This window comes from Canis lupus, chromosome 25 (genome assembly GCF_011100685.1).
Source record: "Canis lupus familiaris isolate Mischka breed German Shepherd chromosome 25, alternate assembly UU_Cfam_GSD_1.0, whole genome shotgun sequence".
NCBI classification, from domain to species: domain Eukaryota; kingdom Metazoa; phylum Chordata; class Mammalia; order Carnivora; family Canidae; genus Canis; species Canis lupus.
This window is the reverse complement of record NC_049246.1, coordinates 30167712-30195699: the sequence shown is the minus strand read 5'-3', so window position 1 is coordinate 30195699 and position 27988 is coordinate 30167712. Positions and strand designations below refer to the sequence as shown.

Genomic DNA, 27988 nt, shown 5'->3' with positions numbered 1-27988 from the left:
TAAAAATCATTCCGATGTCCTCACTCCTACAGATGGCCATCGTGCCCCATTTCTGCCAATTTCTCCCGTCTGGTCTTGGTCACTGTTAATCAGAATTAGTTCAGCTTTCTCTGTTCTCTCACCCCTGAGCACCCAGCCTCCAACTACACATGTCAAAAGCAATTTCTATCCGAATTAGCAGGTAGTGGAGTGTGGAGAAGTACTTAAACGGGACGATAAAAGAGGATTCCTCTGGAAATGGGGGCCAAGGGTAAGAGACTAGAGTTAATCGTCTGTTTCCAGCTGAGTGTCCCACCTCTTACAGAAATCCAGGTTTCTAATTAGGTGTGACCAAGCAGGAGAATCTAGTTCCTGAGACAAGTGCGTCTCTAAAAGAAAGCATGGACTTAGCTTGCTCCCAAGAGGAGCAGCCAGCAGGGAGAGTCTGCAGGGGACCCCGGCCCCTGGGCTGTGCTGGGACGGTGGGGACAGCCCTAGCTCAGATGCACGCACATCTTCCCTTCACCTTCGAAAGATAACTTTAAGCAACACCCACAGCTCTTTGGAGCCCTGTCTCATCTTCAGTGTCCTCTGGGCAGAGGGGAGCCTCGCTGCATCCTGACAGTGAAGTCAACTAATGAGCAAGATAGTGGTGGGAGGACTAGCCTTTGGGATCCCATGGACTGCTTGTAAGGGATGGCCCCCTCACTGCTGAGGGCTGATGCTGCCCAGATGGAGCCTTCCTTTCCCCGTTGCCCTGTGGCCAGGGCATAGGTGCTACCTCGCCTCACTTCCAAAGACAAACAGGGCAGGGAGGGCCTCACCTGGAGTCTACAGGACATGCCCACCAGGGTTCTGAAGTGTGACTCTTCTCCCACTACTAGGTGGTGGCGCTGACCCTGCTGACGGCTGATGGGACCATTCTTGAGTGCTCTGAGTCTAGCAACGCAGACGTGTTCCAGGCCGCGCGGGTGCACCTGGGCTGCCTTGGAGTGGTCCTCACCGTCACCCTGCAGTGTGTGCCCCAGTTCCACCTGCAGGAGATCTCCTTCCCCTCGACCCTGGAAGAGGTACTGGTTTCTTGCTCACCACCACTCAACTTCAGAAGACAAATGCAGGATAGTGACAAGTAGACCATGCTCTACTGATGGCCCCTGGTGGCTCTTCAGGCTCCCCGAATAGGGGAGTGGGCTGACCTCTCTAGCACTTCCTTCCTTGGCCCAAGGATACTGTGGCCAGGTCCCTTTCTGAGCAGGGCAGTGAAGCTCAGAGGAACTGCAAGGGGTTGGCAGAGGTATGGGCAAAGAGGGATGGTAGTAGGTAGAGACTTGTCCGGGGAGATATGGGGCTGGCACGAGCTGACTGCTCCTGGGAAGGCATTAACTCTCAACTGCACTGAGCCATAGAATGTGCCCAGAATTCCCTTTATAATGGCTTCTTCACAGCCAAGTGGGTAGGCTAACTCAGTCTGGCTGGCTGCCCAAGGTCTCATGCAAGGGATGTGGACCTAGATGATGGAGGGCAGAAAGGATGACTTCTGATTGGTAGCAATGTTTTGGGAATGAATGAAAAAAGCATGTTGGTTGGCTGGCTGGTTGAATGGATGAGTGGGTAGATGGATGGATGCACAGATAGATGCGTGGGCGGATGGATAATCAGATGCACAGATGGATGCATGGATGGATGGGTAACATGCAGCCCTCCTGAAATGCCTGGAAGGCAGGATTTATGCCTGGTAATCACTATGCTATGGGACTCAAATCTACGGTTCCAAGTTCCTTGGTCTTTGAGTTCCTCTGTGGTCACCTTATCCTTCAACATGAGTAGACCCTCTGCACAGTTAGAATAGTCAGTGATATAAACACTACTGACCCAACATGGTTAAGTTGGGATTGGTGATCAGATTGGCCTGGCCTTCTCTACTACTTCTAAGCTATGACCTTGAGCCCATTGTTTGACCCTGTTAATTAAACCCTAGTTTTCTCATCCAAAAAGAGAGTTAATAATATCTACCTTAAAGGATTGAATCTGAGGATTAAATCAGATAAATTAAACATATCAATTGTCTAGTTCAGTATTAAAATTTGCCCCCAATGGCACCTAGTCAGTGATAAAAGGAAAATATTGTTATTTAGAACCAGGTCTAAAATCCTTAGAGTTTTTAATGCAATGAAGTCACAAGGCAAAGGCCTTGAATCCAAAGGGCCCCCTACTCAGAGCATGGTGTCGGGTGGAAATTTATCCCCAGAACTCCCAGTTGGTGGCAAGAAAGTGATTCCACACAGCTCTGGGGGATATAGCATGGATCCCTGGAGCACAAAAACTGAGTCTGATGGGTTGATAATTGAGAAGTGAACTGCCTGATGCCTTGGCCCAGGAAAGTAGGATGAGTTTGGGACAATGACATTTCGTGGAATTGTTTGGCAGGGAAAAGGTGTGGCTAAGGAGTTCCATAAGGGTCTGGCCAGAGTCCCACATGACTCTGCTTAGAACCAGCCCAGACTCTGAGATCTTTGGGACCACCTAGGCCTGCCTCAACCAGCTACAACCTTCTAGACCAGTGCTAGAGGGAGGATCTAGATGCTTTGTTCACTCCTAGTAGGGTTCAGAAAGCATCCTACATTCTGTCCATCATCAGGCATGTTGATTTTGAGGCCTGCTTTGGGGTCAGCATTTGAGACTTATATAACTCTAGGGCTAACTCCTAAGGCCATCGAATAGCATTCTGAGCATCCACTGCAAAGATTGATTTTTTTTCTGTAGCCGTCATGCCTCTAGTATTCTCAGACTTATCCTTCTGTACTTCTTAGAGGGATGACTACTCCATCCTGGCCATTCAGCAAGGTGTGGCAGGGACCCCCACTGAGATGCCACCCATGCACTCTTCTCAGGCTTCAGTGGGAAGCCTTTCTTCTCAACAGATCCAGGGACAGACTACTTCTCTCCTCCTTGGCAGCTACCACCATCCATCCTCTGTACCCTCCAGGCTGTCTTGTCTCTGGACTGGCTGCAGAGAAGATAACAGATCCTCCAACTTCCCTCATCTCTGATGCTTCTGAGCCAAGCATTTCAGTCTTCTTCAGCCAAAGGATTTTTAACAGAAAGAGAATTACAGAAATGTGTGCAGGAGGAGGTTATAAGGATAGATCATCTCGGTTCCACTCTGAGATTAAATCATATATGCTGATGTGGCCAACGAAGGCATGTAGTCTTGAAGCTGGGGCTCCAGGACCAACAGACTAGCCAGCCTGCTCCAGGGCTTGACACTGAAGATGGCAGCCAATGCAGATGGTCTGGTCAGGAGCTAAAGAAATAGTTCATAACAACTGTCAAGTCCAAAGGGAGCCTTGGCAGAGAGCTTTGACCAAAGTCAGTTCTGGGAGGGAGATTTGGAAGGGAATGAGGTTGAGTGGGCATAGTCTGGAGAGGTATCCAAGGGGCTGAAATACATAGCCAAGTCCACTTTTTTTACGGCACAAGTGTAAGAGATATTTAAATGCAGAACCAATAGGACCTGACAGCTGAGTGTGGGGTGAGGGACTAGGAGGCGGGAGGCAGAAATGGTGCTACCGCAGAGGTGGAGAATCCAGGGGGCACAGCAGGTGTGGGGAGTGAGATAATAAGTTTGGGAACTCAGATTTGAGGTGCCTCAAGTGGAGGTATTGGAGGGCAGCTGGCTTTGCAGATTTGGAACTTAGGCAGGAGGCAGAGGCTGGAAATACAGATTGAGGGGTTGTATTAGTCTGCTCGGGCTGCAGTAACAAATAGCATGGACTGGATCAGGATTGGTCCCTTGTGAGGACTCTCATCTTGACTTATAGATGGCCATCTTCTTGCATGTCCTCACATGGTCTCCTGTCTATGCATATCTGTGTCCTAATCTTTTCTTATAAGCACACTAGTCATATTGGATTAGGGCTCACCCAATGACCTCATTTAACCTTAATTACCTCTTTAAAGTCTTTGTCTCCAAATATAATCTCATTCTGAGGTATAGGGGATTAGCACTTTGATATACAAATGTGTGATGGTTACAATTCAGCCCAAAAGAGGGGTCATCAGCCCCCTAGGTGATCATGAGGTAGGCAAGACCACCTAGAGAGAGTGGGTTTGAGTGACAAGGGAGTGTATAAGAAGATGGAAAGAGTGTCACGAAGGAGACCAAGGAGGATGGGTCAGAGAGGAATGAAGCCAATGAGGAGAGGCAAGGACAGAGTGGTCAAGAGTCCAATGCCATGGGGATTCAGCATATTGACTGGTCTGGTCATTGGGAGGCTGTAGCCTTAGTGAGGATGGTTTCAGCAGAGCATGGGGTAGGTTAAGGGATGGATGAACATCACCAACGGGGAAGGGAGATGGGCAGCACAGAACACTTTGAAGCAGAAAGGGGCTGTAATGTGCTTTATTGTTGAATCTGTTTTCCTGCCCCTCACATAAGTCAGCACTTATTAATTGTGAAGCTGAAGGTTTTGACCCAGAGATAAAAAGATTGCTTCTTAAAAAAAAAAAAAAAAAATAGATTGCTTCTTTTGCCAATAGGATTGGCTCCCAGATTCCTAGTAGGATATTGTAGCTGAGTCTCCTGATACCTGGTCCTCTTTCTACTCCTCCTCTGACCCAGCTGAGATTGACTAAGATTGATTACAGCCAAGTCCTGGTTCTAGTGGAGCCTGATCTCAGGCCATCCTATGGCTACCCTAACATATTGATGCATGCATGTACACACACACACACACACACACACTCACACACACACAGAGGCTGGCCTCTGTGTCAGTCCAGAGCTCAAGGATTTTTTTGCCTCCAATTTACCTCAACAGGGAGACTTCTAACTTAGAAATGACATTCTTGAAAATTCTAAGCGACTCTAGGCAATCTGCTATGTTCTTCACAAAGCTTCCAACTTCCTTGATTTTGAAAGGCTGTGATGACACATGAGAAATAGCAGTTGCTATCTCCTCCCCTAAAAGACAAAGTAGACACCCACATGTACACACACACACACACACACACACACACACAATTACACAACAATAAATACTCAACAGGATGTAATGAAAGGTCTCCAGGAAGGGAGGCAGGACCCCCTGAGGTCTGGCTGTGCAGCTACCCTGTTTGAATAGCGTACCCTGCTACCCTAAATGAGCAAAGCCCTCACATTTGGGGTCCCTAGTTTCTTTACCTTTTTAAAAGTAGGGTCAAAGTAGATGGCCCTTAAGGCCTTTCTCAGCCCCAACATTCCACAAGTCAGTGCAGCGCTTGGATGTGAAGCTCTCCTCTCACCTCCTTGCCACACCCTGGAGGCAAGGGTCATCTCTGACATTATTGTTTCTCTTCTTTGGAGCATCTGGTGAAGTGCTTGGGCCCTACCCCCAGAAGAGGCATGAGCCCAATGGAATACTCCCACTGCTCCCATAGATCCCAGCTCAACAGAAGAGGCAGCATGGAACAGGAGTCAGCAAGCCCTCTGTGGGTCTCTCCCTTTCTGTGAACTGGCAGCTGCTAGTCCCCCAGTGCGACAGAGCCAGCCTGGCTCTCTAAGAGGCCCATCATCAGCTTCCATCAAACCCTGCCGACAGCCTTCCTCACAGTCGCAGGCCATAAACAAGGACTGCCACAGAGGGTTGGTTGTATTTGCAGCCCTGTGATTTATTCCAAGGGGTGTATGCAATAAATGGCCCAACATTCAATTTGCTTTTGCTCTTTCCACTCAAAGCAGCCTTTAAAGGGCACCTTCAAGAGGCTTTGAATCCTTAGGAGGAAGAGATAAGTGGATATAAAAGCCACACGACACAGACCTTCCTCCCCTCAAAGGAAACAAACCCATGGAAGAGGAGGAAGGATCAGAAAATCATTATTAGAGCAATTTCTCATCCTTGCTTGACCTGGGATATTTTCCCTCTAATCTAAAAGGAACAATAATTGGATGTAACCTTCAGGGGGCATAAAGTTTTTGAGAACCAACCGGAAGACGGTGCACCCTCCTGTTCATGCATTGGTGCTGACACCTGGTTTCTTGCCATTTAAGTTCCTGGCAAACTGTGCTACCCTAAGTGTTTGCCTCTATGTCTGGGCTGCTCCAGGATGGATGCAGTTCCCCAGCATCCTGTCCCCTTTGGACATGGGCTTGTTCCTGATGGCCAAACCCTCCAGGTTGGCTGGTCCTGAGCTACAGGAAGACAGGACAAAGGAGAATGACAGTTGCTTCTTGCACATAAAGGTGTGTTTGAAGAGCCAGCTACTCTACCATTTTTCCCTTATTTGTCCTTCCTTTAGTTTTCTTCTCTTTCCTGCCTTCCATTTAGCACGTGTTTATGAAATGTCTACCATGGATTTTCCAGCCTTGAACTTTGAAAGAGCCCAAGTAGACCTATCATGAGGGATGCGATGTAGAGGGAATATTTCTCCAAGTCAGACCCCCAGGTTTGAAGCTGGGTTTCTCCACTGACCCTGTATGAGTCTGGAGAAGCCTCCTCACTTCCCTGAGCTTGGATTCCTCACCTGTGTGGTAGGGATAAGAGCTCCACTGTCCCCATGGGATGTTGTTGGTGAACTGTCAGCCCCTGCTCTTCTTTATAGCCTCAGAGAGGAACCCCTAATGCCTCCTCCCTCTGACTTTACTCATAGAGAATATTACCTATTGACACCTGCTCTGTGGATAGATCCTAGCATCTAAGTCAATGCTGTACTTAACAGGCTAAGGGTGCTGGTCACTCTGTTTTGCTCATGAACACTGTCACCAATTCTTGAAATGTTCCCTCTCCTTTTTGCTGCTCAGTGATTAGTTTCTGGAGGGCAAGGGATTTTATCTAAGGCTTCTTGCTCCCCAGCATCCACAAAATATATGACAGTGCTCAATACAAGATAACTCAAGGTCAGTTGATCAGCAATTTATTAAAAATCCATCCTTTCTGGGATTTTCCCCTTCTCCTCCCACCCATGCTATGTGGTGGTCCATCTCAGATACAAGTCTGGGCTTCCCATTACTGATTCTCTTAAATACATTACAACATGATTTCTGAATGCTGCTCAAAGCTATATGAGGGGTAACAGTCATTCCTTGGCCCCAGGGAAATTTCAATCAGTGTTTCTAGATGCAGGGAGGTAGGGCAGGGAAAGATGTCCAGTTTCATGGTGCTAAGAAAGGGGCAGCCTTCATGGCTTTTCTCACAAAGTCTCAGCATTTCAGACTCTTGGAGTTTGGTTGGTATGGAATCACAGCCAGTTAGAAAGCATGAAGATTTTAGAAATTGTTTTCAACCTTTTGCCCTTTATGCCACCCAAACCATAATGAGATGTGATGAGTACAGCTGCTTGCTGCATCAGCCCTCCTGCAGCGCCCCAGGAAGCAGTACTGATCCTAGTGTGTCACTGACCTTGTCATCAGCAGCCAGATGCCAGCCACTCCCTGGGGTGGCTGTCCACCGATGCTGAGTAACATCCCAGCCATGGTACTGGGAGCCTACTACTGACAACCCTGGTAGCCAGTTCCCAAAAGCCAACTCAGCAGTGTCACAAAGTCTAAATCTGGGGGGACAGAACCCTCTATACTTCATGCCAATAGTGTGCCAAGGAAGAGAATCCTCTGGAACCCAAAGGGTTGTGGTAGAGCGCCCAGAAGACACAAGTCAGATGAACGAAATCCATAATCCTATGGATCATCTCCTCCAGTTAGGATGGTTTGTAGGTCCTAAAGGAGACAGTTTAATTTACAGTGGGGTGGGGGTCATTGTTCCACCGTTCAGCAACCACTTGGTGCTAAGTTAGGGGCCACAGAGAGTCTAGAGCTTGATCGTGCATGGTTCATGCCTCTAGAAGCTTATAATTTTATGTGGGGGGCCGGTTAGTGGAGGTCTAGGGGTGGGGAAGATATACCTTGTTTCTCTAATGTAGGGAGGAAAACAAATGATTGGTGTCAGCAGAGAGGCACAAAATGTAATGGAGGGTTGACTCTCGTCACTCCATTCTAGGTAGGAAGCTAGATTCTCACTAAAGCTGAGAAGGGCACCATTACTTCTACTACTGGGATTCTGGGCAATGCAGTGGGATGGTCCGGGATGCCAAACATGAAGAGATGGGGGGTTTCTCCTTTACAGTGTCCCAGCCCCATCCTCCAGGCAAATCCACCAGGCTGTGTTCCTGGCTTTCCCAGGGGAAAATCACTTCTGCCCAGAGGCTTCCCAAATAAGAGTCCTACAGACCATCACCCTGTCAGGATGGAAGCAATAGTGACAGGAGCCCTGGGATTTCATCCTGAGCTTTTCCTGGGCCTTTAGCACAGCAGTAAAGGCCTTCAGCTCTTCAAATAAGGAATGATAGGGTACTCCAGCATTTTCTGTGCAATGCATTGTTCCAGCAGCTCTAAGGCAAGGGGTTGTAGGCAAAATATGTCTTACTGCCCATTTTTGTAAAAATTGTTATTGGCACACAACCATGTGCATTGTTAATGTATTATCTATGGCTGCTTCCATAATACCATGGCAGAGTTAAATAGTTGCAACAGAGACCATATGGCCCCCCAAGCCTAAAATATTTCCTATCTGGTTCTTTACAGAAAAATTTTGCTGATTTCTGCTTAGCAGGGGGAACCAAAGCTGGATGAGATAGGTCCCTAACCTATAAGAGAATGTTGCCCAGTTTCAGAGATGGATGCTTCCATAACTACAGTATAATTCTGGGATGGATGCAATATAAGTAGAAGCCACTTTGAATGGGAGGAGATGGCTTTATGAGGAGCATTTGAATTATATACATCTCAATTCAGATAAGTCACTTTTAGGGTGCTCAATGGCCACTTGTGGCTGGCGGCTGTTGTATTGGACAGTGTTTGTGGACAGAGGTCCCAGCTGCTGAACTAAGTTTTGTGGGCTCTATTTTGTAGGAAAAAGAGAGCTTATGGGGATTTCTGATCTTGCTTTGGATGTTCTCTGTAGATGTTGTCTGGAATGATGAGAAAGGAGGCATATTATGAGGTCAATGTAAGAGTATAGATGACAACTAAGGGGGATGTCAGCAGTAGGTCACAGGAGAAGGAAGACTGGGAAGACATTTGCAGAAATACAACAGGGTGACCAACAGATTGGAGCTGGGGTGGGGTGGAGGAGAGTTAGGATGACAGCCACATCACTTGAATGCAGCAATCACCCACCCATCCTTATATCCCTGGCTGCACCATGCACTGGTTAGCAAACCTCTTTGGACAAATCTCTTGGATACTGTATTGCCCCATGACTGGATCCAGCCATTTGTCTATGCTGGGTACTAAATTCCCCATAGTGCATTTGGTCAGTAAGCTTTTTTTTTTTTTCTCCTGTTTTTCCTGACACTCTGTCCTCCTGTACGCACATGTTGACCTTACAGCTTATAAAGTGCTTTCAAATCCATGATTTCCCCTGCTCCTCACAACAGCCCTGGAAGGAAGGAAGGAAGGAAGGAAGGAAGGAAGGAAGGAAGGAAGGCAGGCTAGATTAGTGTCTTCATTCTACAAATGGAGAGATGCTACCCAGAGGCCTCAAAGGACTTTCTGGAAGCCACAGCTAGGGACTTTGGAAGGAATAGGACCAGTACCCTAGATGTGTGTGTGTTAGTATTGATCAAACCCAGAACCAAAAGTGTTCCTTGGGTACGTGCCATGTGACAGCCACTGTACGCAGAAGCTTTGATGTAGATTATGTCATTTCATTGCACAAGTGCCCACATGTTATTGGTGAGAAAACCAAAGCTCGGGTACATGGCTCTTCCAAGGCCATGCAGCTGGTAAGCTGCAGACCAGGACACAAATCCAGAATTTACTTTAGGACCGATGGTGCTTTATCTCAACCTCCCAGCTCTCTGTCAAACCCCCAATCTGTTTACCCTTGTCCTGTATCTGCTTGACAGGTTTTAGGAAGATATGATTTGTTCTGTGATGTCATCTCCAAGAGTGCAATGATGAGCCATATTAGAGCAAGATTCCTCTGTTCATTTTATTAAGGACCTACAATGTGTTAGACATTATGGGGTTAAAGGATGATGATGATGACAATGTGGGGGTAGCAACAGCAGCTGCTTAACCTGTACAGTGTTCATGACACCATTGTAAGCACTCTCTAGGCATTAGTGCATTTCATCTTCTTACCAATCCTGACATGGGTATTGTTATTAGTCCCATTTTATAGACCTGAGGCACAGGGATGTTAAGTGCTTTGCCTAAACTCATATAGCTAGGAATTGTTCAAGTCAGGACAAATAAGAAATCATTTCTATCCTCTGAACTGCTCGGGGAAGGCAACATGCAAAAGAACCATTTCAATGTTCAACATATTACAAACCACGTTCCATGTCATTTGACAATGTTGGAACAATTTTAAGTATTTTCTCTTGATGGGGAAAAACTGAGGCACCCTCAAGCTTTGAATTCTAGTACTTCCTCACCATTATCCTGCAACCAACCCAGTTTTCCTTTTCTCTCTCTGCTGACGTCAGGTTCTTAACAACTTGGATGGCCACCTGAAGAAATCCGAATACTTCCGCTTCCTCTGGTTCCCGCACAGTGAGAACGTCAGCGTCATCTACCAGGACCACACCAATAAGGTAGCAACAGGTAGCAACAGCTACCTTATTCCCATCCTCACACATAGCCTGCAGTCCCCAGGATGGCTGACATTTGTCATTGTCCCAATGATCAGTGAGGTGTGACAGGGAAAGGAAGAGTGAGCATCACTGAGCATGAGGATAGAAGCAGAAAAGGCAGGAAGGTGGAAGGAGGAAGGAAAATTGGCACAGTAAAGGTCCAATGTGGCCACAGGTAAGGATGCGTAGGAGGAAGGTCAAGGCACAGCCCAGATGTGGGACAGGGGAGCAGAAGTGTTGGCAGGACATGGTAGGATAAGATAAACTACCAGGCACCTGGGCTATACCTCAAACCATCTAATACCCTCCACCACCCCCAACTTTCCCACCCCCAAGTGGACAGGTGAAGAAACCAATGGTCTTGTACCATGTCCTTAGCAAATGGGCTGCTTCTCAGCAGAACACAAAGCCATCACTCAGGATGAATGTTCATGGGACAAGTCAGGCAAAAGCAATGACACTCATTGTGTGTTAGAGACTGGCATGGGGTCCATAAATGGTGGTCGCTGGACACCTGCCTTGTAGACTCAGAGGAGGAGAGACAGATGCACATTGTCTTGTGCAAAATAAATACGTATGTAAATACACATGAGATGAAAGAGTCATGAGAATTGGCTGTGTCACCAAGAAGTGAGGCTTTCAATTGTCCTATTTTTGGGGTCACCCCCCCCATACACACATGCAGCCCCTCCTGGGACTACATCTCCCTCTAAGGGGACACGGTGACGCATAGATCAGAAAGCAGCCACTGAATTCTACTCCAGAAACCAATATTGCACTGTATGTTAACTAATTAAAATTTAAATACGTGTTATATATATGTACATGTATAGTGATGAAAGCAGCTGAGCTCTGGCCCTGCACTGATCACAGATTCTTTTTCCCAGCCCCCCTCCTCTTCCGCCAACTGGTTTTGGGACTATGCCATCGGATTCTATCTACTGGAGTTCCTGCTCTGGATCAGGTAGGAATGCAAGAGTACTTTCTTCCAGCATCTGCTAAATGCTGTTGAGGATGCAGTCCATCAGAATAATAATACCCTGGCCTTTATGCATGGAAAATGGGTCTGTCTCCTGGGTCTAGAGCAGGGATTTTTGACCCTACCTGCACATTCAAATCACCTAAGGAGCTTTTTTAAAAAATACCAGTGCCAGGCTCCACTCTCTGGCCCCCTAGTGATGTAAATCTTCCCATATTCTGTTTGCTGCCTTCCCAGCCTAAAATCTGTGCTCATGCTCAGGCCCCGTGTTGGCCCAGTAGACATGTAACTCTGAGAGATGGGGAAGGTTTCATGGGGCCTTGAGTGGTAACTTTGTCACCAGCCAAGACATGGGATGGCATTCTATAAAATTTTTTGAAATATTTTATACATGTAAAATAATATTAAAAACATATTTAAAGTATACAGAATAACGTCATAAGCACCCATGTGATTACCACCAGCTTAAGAAATGAAACAACCAAAATAGCAATAGATGAATTCAAATAAAAACAAAAAAAAAGAAATGAAACAACAGGAGTACAGTTGGAGTGGTCTTTGTAAAGTCCCAAATCACAGCCTCCAAGGCGTCACCAAGAAGAATCGCCACCCTGAACTTTATGCTTATCATTCCCTTGTTCTTATTTATAGCTCAGTTTTACAAATCCTGAAATAATAAATGTGGTAGTCCAGCTTCGATAATGATAATTACCCATGTTGATATGCACAGCTGTAATTACTCATTAGTCACTATATGCATGATGTATTTGTCCATACTCAGATATTTGGGTTGTTTCCGAAATTTTTTTTTCTGTTATAAATGATACTGTTGTGAGCATTCTCAACCATTGCTCCTGGTGCTTTTATTTTGTCTTAAGTGAAATTTGTGGGTATTTTTTGCGTACTGTCCTGTAGAGTTTTATTTATAGATTTTGAGCAATTTGTTGCAACATCTCCCTGTTTGTGTTGTCTTGCATTTTTGTCGCTTTTAACGTGTAGATGTATATAATGTTAATGTGAAAATTAGCCACCTTTTCTTTTACTTTGGTACTTCTGTGTCTTATTAAGAAATCAGGGCATAAAAGCCCATCAAGGGTGGCACCGCAGCAGGACCTACAGAACAAGCTGAAGTTCTTGGTGGTCCTGGACACGAGTCTGAATCCCGGCATCTGGGAAAAAGTTGGCCTTCTCCAGGGCAGGGGGGCAACAGGTGGCACCACTTGGGACCCACGTTGGGGTGACTCACTGCCTGGAAGGTGTTAGGAGAGTGAACACAAGCCAGGACTTACTGCATCCAAGCAGGGATGGGACAAGAAGCCATGAGTAAGCCCCACTGGGAGCCACCGCTCCAGCAGATTGTGGATGGGAGTGAGGGTGCAAAATGCCCTGTCAGGGGCTTTCTCTCCAGCTTCCATCACAGCCTCTCAGCAGTTTTACATGTATGTCTCTGGGGCTTGAGCCCAGTGAGCACCCAAATAAATTGGGCTCTAAACCACAGCTGCCAGTTCCGGGCCCCAGGTGGACGCTCTGTGGGAGCTCCACAGCTTCTGAGTTCAGCCCCCATGGCTCTGGCTTAGCTGCTTCTGGAAACTGCATCCACCCGGCTCCCCCAACCCTGGCAGTTCTGCAGCGCTCACTAAGCTGTGTGCCCAAAAGTGAGGGAATGAAAAGTGAATAACAGATTGTGCTTGGTGGTTTAAATGGCTGCTTCACTGTAAGACTCATAGTGTCCCTGCAAGGGCAAGGACCCTGTCTGTCCCATCACACTCGGTCCTTAGTGTCCCAAATAGTGGCTGGCACCTAGAGGTGGCTCCTGGATAACTGTGTAAGAAATGCCAGATGAAAAGCCTGACGCCTGTCTTTGAGGAGTTCGTGGTCCACTGTAGGAGTGAGGGTGGTGGCTGCAGCTGACCAGCACAGAAAGGCAGACTGCCTGTTGGGAACAAGTCCCTGGAGGGTGAGCCAAGGCCAGGGCCGAGCTCAGCTCCTGTGGTTAGAATAACCCTCTCCCAGGGGCCAGTGGAAGCTCCACCGCAGCCAGTTGGCCTCTGAGACAGCAGAGAACATCTACCTTGAAACAGACAACATCCTTCTCCTGCCCTGCCCCTGCAGCATGCACCCAGGTACCCTTTCTGAGTCCCAGGAAACTCACCAGCTTGGGACCACAGGAGGAGCATGAGCTGTGGATTCAGAAGAACACGGACTCTGGTCCTCACCCCTTCATTTTCAAGCTGTGTGACTGGGTAAATCGTTCAGCCTCTCTCGGCTGTGGTTTACCCATATATAAAGTAGAGCCACTAGCAACAATTGGGTTGTTTGGAGGATTCAGTATCAAGTCTGCATGAAAGGTGTTCCCTCCCCTCTCACAATGGCCTCTAGTGCCCCACCTAAGGGGGCAGGGGTCCCCGGATCTGCTGTTCTTATCTGTACCCCCATGAGCTTTGAGCAGCTGGGATGGGTTTTTGACAATGAGACAGAAGGGATGAGACAAGGGACAGGCGTCTGGGGAGGGTCCCTCTAACCAGAGGCTCCCCACAGGCAGGAAGAAGCCAGACTAAGCCTTGTTACCAGGAGTCTTGGGTGACTCCAGGAGAGGCACAAGCTACAACTGACGGGATCAGAGCCAGTTCAGCTCACAGGAGCTAGGCTGGCAGGAACTGGGCTTATGAGTGGGATGACCAGGGAGGCCCCTGCAACCGGCCTCAGAGCCTGTGTCCCCTTTGGGTATATATCTAAAAGGATTGAAAGCAGAGACTTAAAGAGATTTGCACACCCATGTTCACAGCAGCATTATTCATAACAGCCAAAAGGTGGAGGCAACCCAAGTGTCCGATGGATGAATAGATAAACAAAATGCGGTCTTTACTTATAATGGTATAGTATTCGGTCTTAAAAGGGAAGGATGTTCTGACACAGGCTACAGCATGGATGAATTTTAAGGACAAGATGTTGAGGGAAATAAGCCAGTCACAAAAAAGCAAATCCTGGAGCACTTGGGTGGCCCAGTGGTTGAGCATCTGCCTTCGGCTCAGATTGTGATCCCAGGGTCCTGGGATCGAGTCCTGCATTGGGCTTCTTACAGGGAGCCTGTTCCTCCCTCTGCCTATGTCTCTGCCTCTCTCTGTGTATGCTCATGAATAAATAAATTAAATCTATAAAAACTAACAAACAAAAGGCAAATCCTGTACATTGCTCTTCTGTGAGGGGCCCTAGAGCAGAGTCATAGACACAGAAGGTAGAATGGGGGCTGCCAGGGTTGGGGAGGGGAAGGGGAACGGGGAGTTGTTTATTGGGGACAGACTTCCAGCCTGGCAGGATTCTGGAGATCCCGTACCCCAGCAATGTGAATATCCTTAACACTGCTAACTTCACACTTACAAATGGCTAAGATGGTAAATTTAATGTCATGTATTTTTTTTTTACCAAAATTAAGAATGCAAAAAAAAAAAAAAAAAACCACCCAAACACTGGAAACAAGCTGTTCATCAATAGGAGAGCAAGTGGCAAACATGTGGGCTATCCAGAAGTAGCAGAGTCTGTAGAGAATGAGGTTTGTAAGGAACTCACCGCACGGTCTGCAAGCACACGGCGGGGACCCGCTAAGTGCTGGGTGCTGTGATCCTGAATCACCCTCTGTGCTGCCCCCCAGTTCCTTCCTGCCAGGCCTCGTGGGCTGGATCAATCGCTTCTTCTTCTGGCTCCTGTTCACCAGGAAGAAGGAGAGCAGCGACCTCAGCCACAAGATCTTCACGTACGAGTGCCGCTTCAAGCAGCACGTCCAGGACTGGGCCATCCCTAGGTAGGGGCCGCGCGGGCCAGGCTGCGGGTGGCCTGTGTCAGAGAGACACCCTTGGGTCTTCACCGCAGCCCGGGCATGTACACTGTCAGCCAGGTTCCCAGTCTCGCCCATTATTAGCAGGGGCCAAACTGGAGGCCGAGCCCCCTTCTGGCACCCTTGTTACCCAGCTGTCCTACCTGTGAGGGGACACCAGCCACGGAGTCCCCTCTGTCCTCCTGGTTGGTCCCTCTCCAGCTTGGAGGTGGGTTGCAGCCCATGGGCGTGGAGCGTGGGGCTTCCTGCCCAGCTTCTTGTTTTTCTGGAAGACTGTCCCCTGCATTCAGTCCATCGGTGGACAGAGCCCCCCTTCGTTTGCCAGAGGCTAGTACTCTCCCTTGAGAGGGACACCTGGTGAGGACCTAGGCTGGGTCTGTGGCCCATGACTCATTACAACTTTCTCTCTGAATGGTCCCCTCTGTCTGTCTCTCTGCAGGAAAGTGGGTGATGGTGTCAGGGGCTTAGGGGATGTCCCATCACTGCGTTCAAGGGCAAGGACTGTAAGGACAAGTGGAAGTATTAGAATCAGACTGACTTTACCCTGACAGAGAAGGAAGATGCCAGCGGGGTGGGCCAGCTACGGCCAGACACCTGAGGGAACCCCCTGATTAGGCAAGGCGTAGGCAGGGCTGAACCAAGAGCCCTAGTAGCTGGCCAGGAGGGACATTCAGAGGCTCTACTTCCATAGGAAGGACTTTGAGAGCAGCCACCAGAATGGGCCTCCTGAGGAGCTGGGAGCCCCCGTGGGCTGGGGGGGGCCATGGGGAGCCCAGTGTGAGGGCTCCCGGAGGCCCCTTCCTGAGGGCTGGCTTCTGTCCCCCTGGCCGAGTGCAGAGAGAAGACCAAGGAGGCCCTGCTGGAACTGAAAGCCATGCTGGAGGCCCACCCCAAGATGGTGGCCCACTTCCCTGTGGAGGTCCGCTTCACCCGCGGGGATGACATCCTGCTGAGCCCCTGCTTCCAGAGGGACAGCTGCTACATGAACATCATCATGTACAGGTGACTGGCTCTCTGGGGGGGCGGGGAGGGGAGGTAGGGGCTGGGGAGGCAGCTCCTCAGCTTTGAAAGGACCCCCTCCCTACCCATCTTTCAAGGCCAGTTCAAATGCTACCTTGTCCGGTGAGACTTCTTTGATCCTGGCAGCAGAAGATAGTCTCTCTCTCCTTTGGGTTCCTACAACTACCATTTCCATCCCCTGTCATGTTAATACAATAATCAATATTAATAAGCGATGTGACTCCGAGTAGCTACCACTTGGGAGATGGGTATCATGCAGTGGCAAACTCATGCTATCTCGCGTGCCTACTCTGGCCGATGGTTCTGAGAGCCTGGAACGGCGTGTTGAGGCGGATTCTGAGGCCAGGTTTAAGTTAAGCAGAAAAGAGGATCCCGCTCCATCCGAGCTGCCTACCTGGATGCATTCGCCCATCCCGACCAGCTCCACCAGGCCCCGTGCAGGTACCTTACAGCTGCATGATCTTTACCTGGTTAGTTGTACACAGCAGTCTCCAGGACAGGGCGTAGGACATGCACGTTTAAGAAGCCCATCTCTTAAAAAGATTTCCCCCGTAAAATGTGTCTTCGTTTTGCCTCTTCTTCCAGCCCTCATTGATAACAGCCCTCCTCTGACTTTACAAGAGAAAAACATACCTCTCCCCCAGCCTGAATCTTACTATGGGGTATTTCTCCAGCATGTAAAAACCTCAAACGTAGAGGATGCCCAAGGGACAATTATAGAATGTGCTGTTCCAGAAACATGTCCCAAAAAGCCAGAAAAGAGAGCTTTGGAAAGATGCATTGACTGGGAGGCAGCTTATTTCACACAGGGACAGATTGTTGGCGAGGCTCAGACCTTATCTGTCTGTCCCTCTATCTGTCTTCTCCCTACCTAAGAATGCAGATCAGAAGTGAGAAAGTTGCCATGGGTATACATCGCGTTTATTTGAATTTTTGAAAGTTTTGATTTAGATTTTTTTGTCAGTAAGTCTGACTTGGCTGTTGGCAGTAAGGTTCTATGGTCTTGCTTTCTAAATGTCAAGTGAGGGGATTTGGAGATTCCTAGGCTTTGTCAAAAAGATGACATATTTACTCCCTCGGCCTCTGCCTCTCCCCTCCACCCATGCTTTCTCTCTCTCTCTCTCTCTCAAATGAATAAATAAAATATTTTCTTTAAAAAAAGAGGACATATTGAGCAGCGCCTGGGTGGTTAAGTCCATTAAGTGTCTGACTCTCGATTTTGGCCTAGATAATGACCTCAGAGACCTGAGATCGAGCCCCTCATCAGGCCTCGTGCTCAGCTAGTCTGCTTGAGATTCTCTCTCTCCATTCTTCTCACTCTCCCTCTGCCCTTCTCCCATTCTCTTTCTTACTCTCAAATAAATAAAGAAATCTTAAAAAAAAAAAAAAAAAAGAAAGAAAGAAAGAAAGAAAGAAAGAAAGAAAGAAAGAAAGAAAGAAAGAAAGAAAAACTGTCATGGTATTTTAAAAAAAGATGACATATTTCTATGTTATACCATAAAGATGTGTGTGTGCATGTATAATATATTTAAACTCATGATAAGTTTCGGATGCCAACTATAAAATATGTGAGAGGAAGCAACCATTTATGAAATCCTTCTAGTGATGAGCAATGAGCAAAACCCCTCAAGTTGCTTGATCACTGCCATCCATGTCCTGCGGGCAGAGCCACGGCTTAAACTCCTCACCGCATGCCAAGTGCTGAGTATGGCACGGAGAAGGCCACCTAACTATGGCAGGAATGGGGCCTCACCTCCTTCTGCTCCCCACCAGGCCCTACGGCAAGGATGTGCCACGGCTGGACTACTGGCTGACCTACGAGACCATCATGAAGAAGGTCGGGGGCAGGCCCCACTGGGCCAAGGTAGGATTTGCCAGTGAGAGGCTGACAGGGCCATCAGCCTGGCCACTGCTGAGAACTGCAGATTCACCAGCAGGTGCCTCTCTTCCTCTGCCTGCCCAAGGCTCAGAAATTGCCATCCAGGAGCTGAGCACATGTCACAGGAAGGGAGGGTTTCACTGCTGTACCCAGACCCAGCTTCCCTGGCATCCTTGTTCTGACAGCTCCATTATTGTGCTCAGTGAAAACTGCCTCAGAGTTTTCAGAGAAATGTCTCATCTTTCATTTTATTTGATTTCTCATAGAAACCCACCAGGCAGGATAAGGCAGGAGTCAATGAGCCCCTTTAACAGGGAACGGAGAGTCTCTCCGAGGTGATGGGACTGACTTCCTAATCAGCAGTAGAATTGGGGCCAGAGCCCTCTCCAGGGTCACACTGTGAGGTGGCAAGGGGCATGGAGAATTTAATGTTAGCACGGTAACACTTTTCTTCTTTACCTTCCTAAGAACTTCCTCTCTCGTATTTGGGTCTTTACATTATGTGTGTCCATGCATCGTGCATGCGTATGCCTGGATATGTGTGCACACACACGCGCGCGCACATGTAGGTATGGGTACATGCATTTTGTGTGCATGCATGCATGCATGTGTGAGTGAGTGGATGCCTGTGTGTGCCCCGGGATAGGAGTGTCGCACGTTCGGGCACACAGACACAGGGTTGCCTGTTTGCAGTCGCACTGAAATGTCAGCTCCAAGGAACAAGGCCCTTTTTGTCTGGTTGCTTCCACAGGCCCACAACTGTACCCGGAAGGACTTTGAGAAAATGTACCCAGCCTTTTCCAAGTTCTGTGCCATCCGAGAAAAGCTGGACCCCACCGGGATGTTCCTGAACGCGTATCTGGAGAAGGTGTTCTACTGAAGCAGAAACAGAAATTAATTGAGCCCACCTCATTTCCCTCAGGCCCACCTCTGGTGAGGTTGAAGGCTCAATGTCCCACTGGCCTGATGGGGAGCAGACCTCTCTCTGCAGGACCCACAGCTGCTCCAACCCACAACTATGAGCTTGGATCTGGGCAGGGCTCCCCATTCTACTTCCTGTATCTTCACAACAACCCCGTGCAAAGAAGAGCACCCAAATCTCCATTTGCATCTCCATGGAGCAGTCCCTTTTCCTAAACCTACGACCACCACCTTCTGTTTTCCCAGGAAATAGAGGAACCCCAAAATGTTATGTTTGTTTAAGAGGTCAGGGATCCAGTCATTCACGGGTTCCACCTGCCAGCTGGGTGTCTGTAACTCCAGAGCCCCTATTAACATATATTTGGGCACAATTGTCATGCATGCTACCTCCTTACACCCTTGAGGGGGTTTCAAATGCTCAAGTGAGTGGCCACCAGCCCTGGGACTGCCCTCCTCCATCTCTGTCTGTCCACCTGACCTCCCATAGCCTGACCTCTAGCATGTCTATTTCACGGGGTGTTTGGGGAGTGGGCCTCTCCTTGCCTTCTTTTAAATAAAGACCAAGAATTATTCACTCTCTGCCCCCATCTCTCCATCTCCAGGTAATCGTTTGGGAACAGGAGGCTCACTAATTTCCTGGCTTCCCTCCAGAGGTAATGGGTCTTGGGTCTGCCCGGAAAATGCTCTGCGTATTCCTTTTGCAAATTTAGTTTCAACTTGCCTTAGTTTCACACTTAGTGGCCATTCTTTTGTGAATATTCACTAAACACCTACTAGGTGTCAAGTGCTTTGGGGGGATTGATAGAACATTAAGACAGGTTCCTGGCCTCAAGAAATGTATATTCTAATCTCATATCTCATAAGAGGTTAATATCTGTGATATATGAAGAACTCTTACAATTCAACAACAACAAAAATTTGTAAATGGGCAAAAGACTTGAGTAGATATGTCTCCAAAGAAGACATCCAAATGGCCAATAAGCCCAAGAAAAGATGCTCCACATCATTAATGATTAAGGAAGTGCAAATAAAACCACAATGAGATATCACTTCACACCCATTAGGATCAGTATTATTTGAAAAATAAAAATTTTTAAAAAACAGAAAATAAGCAGTATCGTCAAGGACATGAAGAAAGTAGAACTGTTGTGCATCACTGGGGGGAATGTAACCTGGCACAATCACTCTGGAAAACAATATGGCGATTCCTCAAAAAATTCAACATACAATTACCACACGATCTAGCAATTCCACTTCTAGTATATACCCAGAAAAACTGAAAGTAGGGACTTGAAGAGAGATTTGGACAGCATGTTCAGAGCAGCATTACTCACAATCCTCAAAGGTGGAAGCAACCCAACTGTCCATAGAGGAATGGACAAGCAAAATGTATAATATACAGACAGTGAAATATTATTCAGCCTTGAAAAGGAAAGAAATTTTAGCTTATGCTACAATATGGATGAACCTTGTAGGCATCACGTTAAACGTAATAGGCCAGTCACAAAAAGAGAAACACTGTATGATTCCACATAGATGAGGTATTTGGTGTAGTCAAACTTCTAGAGACAGAAAGGAGAAGGGTGGTGGCCAGGGGGTCCGGGAGGGGGAGTAGGGACTGGGTGGTGAATGGGGACTGAGTTTCAGTTTGGGACAATGAAAAAGTTCTGGAGATGGATGGCAGTGATGTTTGCATGACAATGTGGATGTTCTTAATACTGCCACTGACATTATTATTTATTTAACAGTGGTTAAAATGGGAAATTTTATGTTATATATTTCTTACACCAATGAACATGAAGAAATGTATATTCTAGTTCAAGGAAACAAAATTAATGTGCATAGGACGTGAAATAGTAATACCCGGGAGACAAGATGAAGGGTCAGGGAAATGGTATAGCCATGAAGACCTGGCCAGCCCACCTGGACAAAAACTACCTCAGCCGAAAGATCCAAGACCGTGGCTATGAGAGCCAGAACTAGCCCTTCGGCGGGGCTGATTATATCAGTCACAGGGTCCAGTGCAAAACAAAAAGGTCAGGCAGGTGATAGCAGAGCATTAATTTAAGCTTAGGATTCTTCTGAGCACCACAAAGGTCATGCCCAGACGTGTGTATCACAGCCACAACAGCTAGTTTTGTGTGTCAACTTACCAGACTCGAGTTTTGAATTATTGAATCTAGGCGTGGATCTGAAGATGTTTTGTAGATGTGGTTAATATCTACAGCCAGGGACTCTACATAAAGGAAATTAATCTCAAAAATGTGGGTGGCCTTTGTGCCATCAGTTGAAAGACTTAAAAGCAAAAACTGAGGTTTCTGGAAGAAGAATGAACTCTGCCTCCTGAGTTCCTGACAGAGTTTCCAGACTGTGGGGCTGCCCCCACCGATTTCAGACTTGGGAACATCACATGAGCCAATGTCTTGGATGAGTATGAAGTATGCATTGATTCTGTTTCTCCAGAGGACTCAGACGGGTACATATAAGAGATGAGTAAAGTTACTTAAAGGAAAGGCATAGCAGGCAAAACCCTGAGGCTTTCGAAATCCATTCACTCTCATGTTCTACAGATGAGGAAACCAAGGCTCAGAGAGGTGGAGAAACTTGTCCGATATCACACAGCAAGTTACGAAAGGCAGTATCTCAAAACTTTCAACCAAAGTCTGTCTCACAACCCTACATTTTTGAGAGTTTGAACTTAATTTCTAAAATCGATGCATGTTGCATTCTATTTCATTATGTAATTGTGTTTTAAACTTTTGAGTAACATTTTACTTTCCAAATCTTTAAGTAACATTTCTGCTCTAGGAAGGAGTGCCCTGTTGGCACTCCCCAGAGGGAGACGCACAGATATTGAAGGACACAGATATTGAAGCCCAATGTCTGAAGTCTGAAACCTTGAGATTCAGAAAAACTTCAAGTCCTGGAATGCTAGGGCAAAGAATACTCTGGAAATAGACTTTCTAATTATCAGAGAGCCCAGATGTCTTTTCTGGCTCAGGCTTTTGATGAATATAATTTACTCTTCCTTTGATTTGGGATCTTTTGATGCCTGGAGTTCATCCTTCCCAAAAAAATTATTGTGCAGAATACTCTTGATATTGAATGGTGTGCCCTGAGGCCATAAATTGGGCTCCTGAAGGGCATTGCTGATATGGATCCACTTTTTCTCTCCTTCCTTGATTCCTGCTTGTTCTTCTGTCCCAGATTCCCACTGGCTGGCTTCTTTTCTCTCCCAGTATAGCCTTATTATGTAAGCCTCAGGTAGCACGAGCCAGCTCTGCCCTCTGTGGCAAACATTCTCATGGGAGGAGATTTAGGAAATCATGGGTGCTGAGACCTATGCTCTGAGACTGGGTTTCTAACAGTGGACAGTGCCTGCCAGCACCCTCTAAAGAAACAGATGGAAGGATGAGGAATGGCATTTCCCTTGGGCCAATGGGAAACTAAATTGTAGTGCAGCATCAGGGCTGTTAGGCCATGCGGGCTCTCAAGGTTAAATCTGGGGTGAGAGGTCACCAGCCAAAAGAAAAACTGCAAATCTCACCAAGTGGAGTGAGTGAACTGTGGGTGGCTTCTCCCCTCAGGGCAGCCACCTGGCCTCTCACCCCGCCAGGGCAGAGCTGAGAATGGCAGGGGTCCGGGTGAGCTCTGAGGGTCTCAGAAGGATGCACTTCTGCCCAGAAAATTTCCCAAAATTCAAAGATGTGAGACATTTAAAGGCTCAAGACAGATGCCCCCTCACTTTACTTGCAGGTGTCTCTGTGCAAGGATAACCCCAAACTGGCTGAGCCAACTTGGCCACCTGCATGGACAGGGCCAAGAGGATAGCTAAGAGGGTGAATAGATAGGGCCGCCTCGAGGGAGGGGGCAGCAGAGTCCACCCGTTGAGCTGCAACACAACTTTGGTCCTCTCGAGGTCAGCAGCCACGGTCAGCCCCAGAACAGGGACTCATGGCGCCCCCTCGTGGCAGCCCTGCTGACACAGCCCAGGTACCCGGGCAGAAACAAAGCAGCCCACCCTTGACCTACACTGTGCGGTGGGCTAGTGCCCAACTGTAAAGCAGCCAAGAATGCCACAGAGAAGGGAGCAGACCCTGAGGGAGGGGAGCCATGGAGGGGGGTTGCTGAGAGGGAAGAGTTCTTTATGCAAGCCTAGGTTTCAAATTTAGAGATGTCTGGGTACCCTACAAGGAAGATCCTACCTGTAGGTCTCTAGTTACTAAAATGAGGCCAAAGGCAGGAGCTAACCACAATGGGAGCATGGAAGCTGGAAAAGTAGCTATGAGCATCCTAATCTTAGGAGCCCTGCAGGAACCCATGGACTAAAAGGGGACCCATAAAGGGATCCCTGGGTGGCCAGTGGTTTAGCGCCTGCCTTCGGCCAGAGGCATGTTCCTGGAGTCCCAGGATTGAGTCCCACATTGGGCTCCCTGCGTGGAGTCTGCTTCTCCCTCTGCCTGTGTCTCTGCCTCTCTCTCTCTTTGGGTCTCTCATGAATAAATTAAATCTTTATAAATAAATAAATAAATAAATAAATAAATAAATAAATAAATGAGGACCCATACAATAAAGCAGGGTCTGAGCAAAGCTGAACTAAATCCCCCGAGCCTGCCTTATCTTGGTTTTCCCCCTGGTTTTCTTTCCCACATGGCAGGGACTTTCAGAGACCAGATGACACCTAGACATCTCCGGGAAATTATCCAAATTTGGTGGTTGTTTTTTTCCACTTTTGACATCCACGCTGTGCCGTGTTCAAGATCATTGCAGGCTCTTATGTGAAAGGCCAACAGCACCCTGTGCACTCCATGCAGGTGGACCAATGCTTGGATGTGGGTTTGAGGTTGAGGAATGGATCCGTTCCTTTGACACCTCTCTGTGATTTCACGTACATGAAGTCATACACAGTCGTCCAAAGTCTCCTTATGAACACAAGGCCCACCTGTCATCCCACCCCTGCGATGTGCGTTCTTTCAGGTAAGATTGGGTGAGCCGTTGGTTTCTCTTGAACTCGGCACCGGAGGGGGACTGAGATCCAGAGGAGCTTGTGGGCAAATGTCTGGTACTAGTTCAAGGTCAGTGTCTTTGCCCCCTACCCCCCTTCCCGGGAGCACTGGAGGCAACAAACGAGGGCAGACAAGCAATGGTGCTATCCTCTCTCCATCCCCTTTCCCAGCCTGAGTAAGCACCTCCGCAGCCCTGGAGAGGCCTGGGTGGGCTGAAGGCAACTGTGGGCCATCAGCAAACTGAGTCCTCAGAGCAGTGGCTGGTGGGGGGGGGGGCAGGAAGGACTGTTCCAACTACTGGTCCCCATCCTGCTCTCAGCCATATCATAAACCTGCAGGATTCTTTTTTTTAAAATAGATTTTATTTATTTATTCATTCATGATAGACACAGAGAGAGAGAGAGAGAGAGAGAGAGGCAGAGACACAGGCAGAGGGAGAAGCAGGCTCCATGCAGGGAGCCCAACGTGGGACTCGATCCTGGGTCTCCAGGATCACGCCCTGGGCCAAAGGCAGGCGCTAAACCGCTGAGCCACCCAGGTGTCCCAACCTGCAGGATTCTGACTCAGTGGTTGAGAATATCCCACAGGCATCTGGACAGCTCGTCATCCACCTTGTCAATTTGTCCCATATGGGACATGCCATTTACTGATGATTTGGTGATCACTGATTTGGTGATCACTGGTTCGATATATCAAGAAGCTCTGCAGAGGCGAGTCCTTTCCACGTTGTCTTTAGAGCTACCTGATCCGTCCCGGGTTTGCCAAGCTGCTCTCTCACGGCCAGAAGATGCCAGGCCATGCTGGCTGGATGGGAGATAGAGGTGGGAGGCCCAAGAGGCTAAAAGGTGGTGGTGAGGTTCCCGTGAGCCCCGTGAGCCCCGGCGTCAGGCCTGGGTTCGATCCCAGCTCTGCCACTCCCAGGTGGCACGACGGCGGGCAATCGGTCCCTGTTATCCCTGCAACCTGAGCCCCGGTGCCCTCCGCCCAGCGCGCTGCATCTCCATCGCGGCTAAGAGCTCCCGGAATCCGCCTCTCGTGGGGTTCAGCTCAGGTGGGGACACAAATATGAAATATTCTTATTCATTCTAGGGCCGTTCCCATCACTAAATCACATCTCCCGCAGATCGTTTTCCTTCCTGGACACGCCGCAGTTTATAAAACAACCGGTTTTGTGTACTTTAGAATGTCAATCCAATATCCGGATCTGAACCCCTCCCGTCCCCCATCAGAGGAGGGGTGGAGGTGAGGGGCACTCTACCCTCACACACCCCCAACCCCGGGTTCCGAGAGTCCAGAGCAGTCGGGAGGGGCATCGTCTGGCTCTGGACCTTATCCACGCACCTCCACCCACCACCCCACCCCACCCCCAGCTCAAGCTGTCTGGGGTTATCTGAGGTGGGGCGGGGTCTTGCTCCGTCTGGTCACCTAGACTGCTACTGCCAGGTGCTGTCCTCTCCTTGTAGACAGAATGATGGTTTCCATGGGCTGGCTTTGAACTTCACTTGGGCACCCTTAGACCTCTAGGGCGGCCCCTGCCAGCAGCCCAAGCCTCCAGCCCGCTCTGGGTACTGTCACTGTAATTCTGTGACCAAAGTGTAACCCCACTGGAGATGATGTCAGAAGCCCAATGGGAGGCCCTCTGGGTAAGTGAAGCCTGAGCCAAATGGCCTTTCATTCACCCCCAACCCCACCACTTAGTGGTGAGCTCTGCTCTGCACACGTGGGCAGCTTCCTGGCTCCAACCTCCCTCCTCCCTTCCCCTCTGCTTCACAGTGAAGGGTGAGCAATCTGAGATCCCCTTCGATAGCCTCTGTGGGCCACAAGGATAAGGGTCAGATGTTCTTCCATCTAAGCCTTCTGAGTCACACGCTTTTCTAATGAAGGCTACTCCTGGAAGCCTTTGTAACATGGGGGAAATGACCTCTGCCTAGAGAGTAACTGGGGGACTTAATGAGATTACATGAAACAATCGGCCCAAGTGGTAGAGCACTTTGCTGGCCCAGGACCACTGGTACAGTTGCACAAGCTGTACACTGTGTAATTCTGGTGTCATTTCCCCATGTAGTGAGCAGAGATTATTTTCTATTACAGTGTTCTGGCAGAAGGCCATCAAGTGTCATAGGGCCTAACCGCAAGGCTGGTGGCATCCCCCTTGCTGGGCAGGTGCCAAGCCCTCTCTTCTCAGAACAAGCCCTGCTCCCACTTTGCCACAATATTCCTAGAGACCAGAAACCAAGGCCTCATTAGCCAGTCTCCCTGCTGGAATTCCCCATTTCATCCCTGCGCCTTCGTGATCTCATGTCCTGCCTTGGCTTTTGTAGTGCCTCAGGCTAGGACCCCTGTGAGAGATGGAGAGACATCCAAGGACCCCCAACAAAGCCACTGTGCAAAGGGCGGCAGGAGATGGACACGCGGGTTTCTAGCAAACCTCGGAGTCGGCTTTAGGCTATCTTTAAAGAGGCGAGCCTAGGCCAGTATTAAGTAGATTGCATAAAAAGGAGCAACAGTTGGATATAGTGGCTTCCAGAATCTAGTGACATAATAGAAAGCAAAAAGTAAATCTTGAAATAAGGCATGTGATATTAATGTGATACACAATTTACAAGGATGGTCATTCTAGGAAACGTCTCCTGAACCCATAAACCTAATATTAATATATGTCACTAAGTGAGTCATACTGACTTTATTCTGAATTTCCTTGAGTAATACGAAAATACTCAGCTTGTTTGATGAGCTAAGCCTTGGAGTCTGTTACTTATGCAGCAGATACTTAGAACTGCAAGAGAGAGACAAGGAATGGTAACCTAAGCACATTCTAAGCTTTTCATGTCTATGTGGACTTTGCTACAAACCTGGAATGCCACCAGATGTGTTTTCTTCATGTGAAGTATATTTGATGAAAGGAATTCTATAGTTAGAAAATACTCAAAAATGGTTAAGGTTTCGTAAGGTGATGTTGAGGGAAGAACCACGGCCAGGCAGGGCCCTCTGCTGGCAGCACGGGGTACTGCAGCCCAGCTATATCCGACTAAGTGGTAAATACGCCCCCAGGGAAAAATCCAGGTAGATGAGAAATTGTGGTCCCGGGAAAGATAGGAAGGTTGTGTGGATGGGAGCAAATAATGCCAACAGTCAAGAAAGTGCCACAGGAATTCCAAACCCTTACAAGGAAAAAGGAAATTGCTTCATTTTGTCTTTTGGGGACGACAGATTCCATTTAGACTCCATTAAGAAAAGATCAACTGGGGGGCACCTGGGTGGCTCACTGGTTGAGCATCTGCCTTTGGCTCAGGGTGTGGTCCCGGGGATCATTCGATCCCTGGGATCGAGTCCCAGGTCAGGCTCCCTGCATGGAGCCTGCTTCTCCTTCTGCCTATGTCCCTGCCTCTCTCTCTGTGTGTCTGTCATGAATAAATAAGTAAAATCTTGAAAAAAGAAAAGATCAGCTGGGTATTTTAATACCCAGCATGCCTATTTATCATCCCTTCTTCAATCTTATTTTCAATATATTCCTTCAGGAGATCTCACCCACCCCAATCAGAATACATCAACCATTTTATATTGGAATGGACAAGATTCACTTTTCAGAAATTTATTTTACTTGGCCATTGGAACACATCTCTGCTTCTAAAAGCAAGAAATCCTTGGTTTAACTTTGTCACTCCTTTTATTCTCAATTATATGATATTCCTTATACCATCTTAGCTAGTGCTTTTCTTTTCTACTTTTTTTTTTTTCCCATGTCAAGATGAAGGTGTGTG

At 48.0% G+C, this 27988-nt stretch overlaps 1 protein-coding gene across 2 annotated transcripts in view; it reads left to right on the top strand.

The window, feature by feature from the left end:
• LOC486100 (L-gulonolactone oxidase) overlaps positions 1–19795 on the top strand; it is a 31886-nt gene extending 12091 nt beyond the window's left edge. Inside the window, exons 6-12 of one of the 2 annotated variants that reach the window (XM_038573748.1) lie at positions 864–1049; positions 10444–10551; positions 11478–11554; positions 15219–15368; positions 16239–16403; positions 18195–18285; positions 19052–19795. In XM_038573748.1, coding sequence (XP_038429676.1) covers positions 864–1049; positions 10444–10551; positions 11478–11554; positions 15219–15368; positions 16239–16403; positions 18195–18285; positions 19052–19180 — 906 coding nt within the window. In that variant the 3' untranslated portion in view covers positions 19181–19795. The remainder of the gene's footprint in view (positions 1–863; positions 1050–10443; positions 10552–11477; positions 11555–15218; positions 15369–16238; positions 16404–18194; positions 18286–19051) is intronic. The other variant, XM_038573749.1, reaches the window with a different exon arrangement.
• The last annotated feature ends 8193 nt before the right edge of the window (positions 19796–27988 follow it).